Source organism: Leuresthes tenuis, unplaced genomic scaffold (genome assembly GCF_036924035.1).
Source record: "Leuresthes tenuis unplaced genomic scaffold, fLeuTen1.0.hap1 SCAF_12, whole genome shotgun sequence".
Taxonomy (NCBI): Eukaryota; Metazoa; Chordata; class Actinopteri; order Atheriniformes; family Atherinopsidae; genus Leuresthes; species Leuresthes tenuis.
The window spans coordinates 17,786,549-17,789,183 of record NW_027325366.1 but is presented as its reverse complement, the minus strand read 5'-3'; the positions used below and the strand labels follow the sequence as shown (position 1 = coordinate 17,789,183).

The 2,635-nt window shown below is 41.2% G+C and overlaps 1 protein-coding gene across 1 annotated transcript; it reads right to left on the bottom strand.

Moving 5' to 3' along the window:
* Positions 1-869: 869 nt before the first annotated feature.
* On the bottom strand, positions 870-2,635 carry mettl21cb (methyltransferase 21C, AARS1 lysine b). The gene is made up of 4 exons (XM_072397633.1): positions 2,510-2,635; positions 2,184-2,347; positions 1,986-2,103; positions 870-1,328 (listed from the first exon to the last, which is right to left on the bottom strand). Exons 1-4 carry the CDS (start codon positions 2,628-2,630, stop codon positions 931-933), a joined length of 801 nt encoding a protein of 266 aa, XP_072253734.1. The 5' UTR covers positions 2,631-2,635; the 3' UTR covers positions 870-930.

Genomic DNA, 2,635 nt, shown 5'->3' with positions numbered 1-2,635 from the left:
TTGGAGTGGATTCAATAATAGAATTAGTTGTTAAAAAAAAGTCTAACATTGTATCCTCTTGTCCTCTTCTCCTCACTCACCGTCCATCTTCTCCTTTGTTGTCAACCTGCTCACTCACCCCTTCTTTTTGCGTGCATCTGCTGAATTATTGCAACGCTTCTAGATCTAAAATGTATTTTTAAAAAAACACAGTTTTGAGCAGGGGTTTACTGACGTGGCCTCTGGTTCTGACAGTGACATGTTAATCATATAATTTGCCTCAACTGCATGCATGCTGAGCCTATGACATTTATTTAATTCATTTATTTTTTTCCCTTTTTTTGTTTATTCTTTAGCTATTGTCATTAAAATCTGTGGGAGAACCAAAAGCTGAGAGACACATGAAAAAACAGTTTAAGTTTGTGGAGAATATCTCTTGATGGTTCATTTTCTAGTTTAAAAGTTCTTGGTTAACTCTTTTTATGAATAACCAGCAGGACCTTGGGTAAATGTATGTATAGCTGAGATGTTCTGAGGTGAATAAGAATATAGGGGAGATGTTTAAAGCAAAATGGTTTTATTCTACAAAACAACAAACAAAAAACATTGTTGAACAAACGTTGCGTGAATTCTGAAATATCAGATGTTTGACAAAGGCACATGCAAATAAAATAGCTTATTCATATAGAAACTTGTGTCAGAAACTTTATTTGTCCAGTTAACACAGATTATAACCACAGAGGCCCAGTGCCCTCCTTTGCAAACTTGAAGCGAAGTGGATCCAGAACTGAATTTCTTCTCTTAACATTTTGCAAACAAACAGCACTTATTACATTCTTGTCTTATCGCTACTTGACTTAAATCAGCGAGAGCAAAGGACAGATAAAAAATAAAAAAATGAATGCAAAACTTACAACTTTTTAGGAAATATGCACCCCTTAATCTTCTTTGTCACTCCTTCGCAGTGGCCTTGTATATCCTTACCTCCTGCTGCGGCATCTCTGTGAGCAGCGTGGTGTTAAAACTGCTCTTAAAGCACTCCGTGAACCTCAGGTCCGACTGGAACCGCAACTTGTTGGCCCACAGAAGGGTCGTTTTACTTCCCGGCCTGCAAAAGTGACGCAGAGTTTCGAGCAGCTCCTCCAGGGAGTCGTGGTGATAGACCACGTCAGCTGCGAGCACGTAGTCGTAGTGGTAGGATGGGTGGGGGAAGTCTCGTTCCAGGTCTTGACCCCAGGAGAGGGCGGCCACCTGCGGGGCGTAGCGGGAGCGACCCTTGGTATTCCTCCGAAGGTTGAAGGTCAGATTAGACAATATGTCAGGCAGGTCAGTAGCCGTCACCCAAGCGCCTGGTTAAAAAGTTCACAGGAGGGATCAAAAGAACAGTTTCTGTGACTCGTTGGGTAACTGTGCTGTTTAGAATGGCTCTAAAATCAAAAGTAGACCCTATGTAGACACAGTACTAACACTGGGGCAGTGGATGGAACTCTGAGGAGTGTCTAAACAGTTTCAGTGACCTCTTCTACAGTTGTTGTTACCAGCTCCAATGGGTGCATTTGAAACTTTTATGTGTAGTTGCATATTTCTACTATAAACCTGTCCAACGAGCCCTTTGTCATAGGGCCCTTTGTCATAGGACTGGACTGTTTGCAATGCAAAAAATTTGGATGTGGGTGGATGGTAATAGCCCTCTAACAATGAATCACAGTGTTATTAGTTACATCACCCAGCTGAAAATGTGATTTTCGCAGAAAGTACAAGCCATTAAATATGCAGTGCACATTTATGCCTCCAACATTTTATGGCATTTCCTTTAGCACCAATTACAAAGAACAGCAACAATATCTTTAAGTATTTTGCAAGTTAAAGAAACAACCTGTCATCCTGCTAATCATATGTTAGGATCCTCATCTTGATATAATATTTATTATAATCATCAACATTTGAGTCTGCAGGCATTAAAGTTTCATAAATACAGTACACTTTCATCATGAATACACACTTACCAAGCAGACTGGCCACTATTGAGAGTAAGCCAGTTCCAGCTCCAATCTCAAGTACTGCTTTGTCCATCAGGTTAATTTGCTGCTGATTGTTCTCCAAGAACTCGCACAAAGCTATTGCCTTTACAAAAATAATGCTCTTGTTATTACATTTCCATGAACCAATGAATGCGCTGCAGTTGTGAGGGTGGCAGGACATACCGCGGGCCAGATCAGAGCGCCGTATGCATCCATAGACTCACAGATGCTGATGTCATGACCGGCAAAATAAAAGGACTCCTTTCCCAGGGCGTAGTAAAAACTCGGCTCCCAGATGTTCCTCCTGTTTTGGGCCTCTCCTGCCATCATTTGTTGGTCCGTTAACACTGCACAGGAGAGTTAGACAGGAGTTGAAAAGAGTTATATATATTAAAAAAAACTCCAGGAAAGAGATAATTCTGCTTATTCTTCTTGGAGATACTAAAACTAGACAACTGCAATACAAAATATGCTGTTTAAAGAGACTGATGGACTCAGTTAAAGTTTACCCTCACACATGGTCACCGTCTCCACCTGTGGTTTCCCATCATGCTTCGTATCATCCCCATCTCTTCTCTTTCCAAAAGGATCCTGTCCAACAGCCCGGCTGATTGAGGACGATTGCTCCATGAGCA

Coding starts and splice junctions, on each gene's coding strand:
- mettl21cb (XM_072397633.1), bottom strand. CDS start 2,630: ATGGAGCAATCGTCCTCAATCAGCCGGGCTGTTGGACAGGATCCTTTT. Junction 2,104..2,183: donor GCGCTCTGATCTGGCCCGCG/GTATGTCCTGCC, acceptor ATTTTTGTAAAG/GCAATAGCTTTGTGCGAGTT. Junction 1,329..1,985: donor AATAGTGGCCAGTCTGCTTG/GTAAGTGTGTAT, acceptor CTTTTTAACCAG/GCGCTTGGGTGACGGCTACT.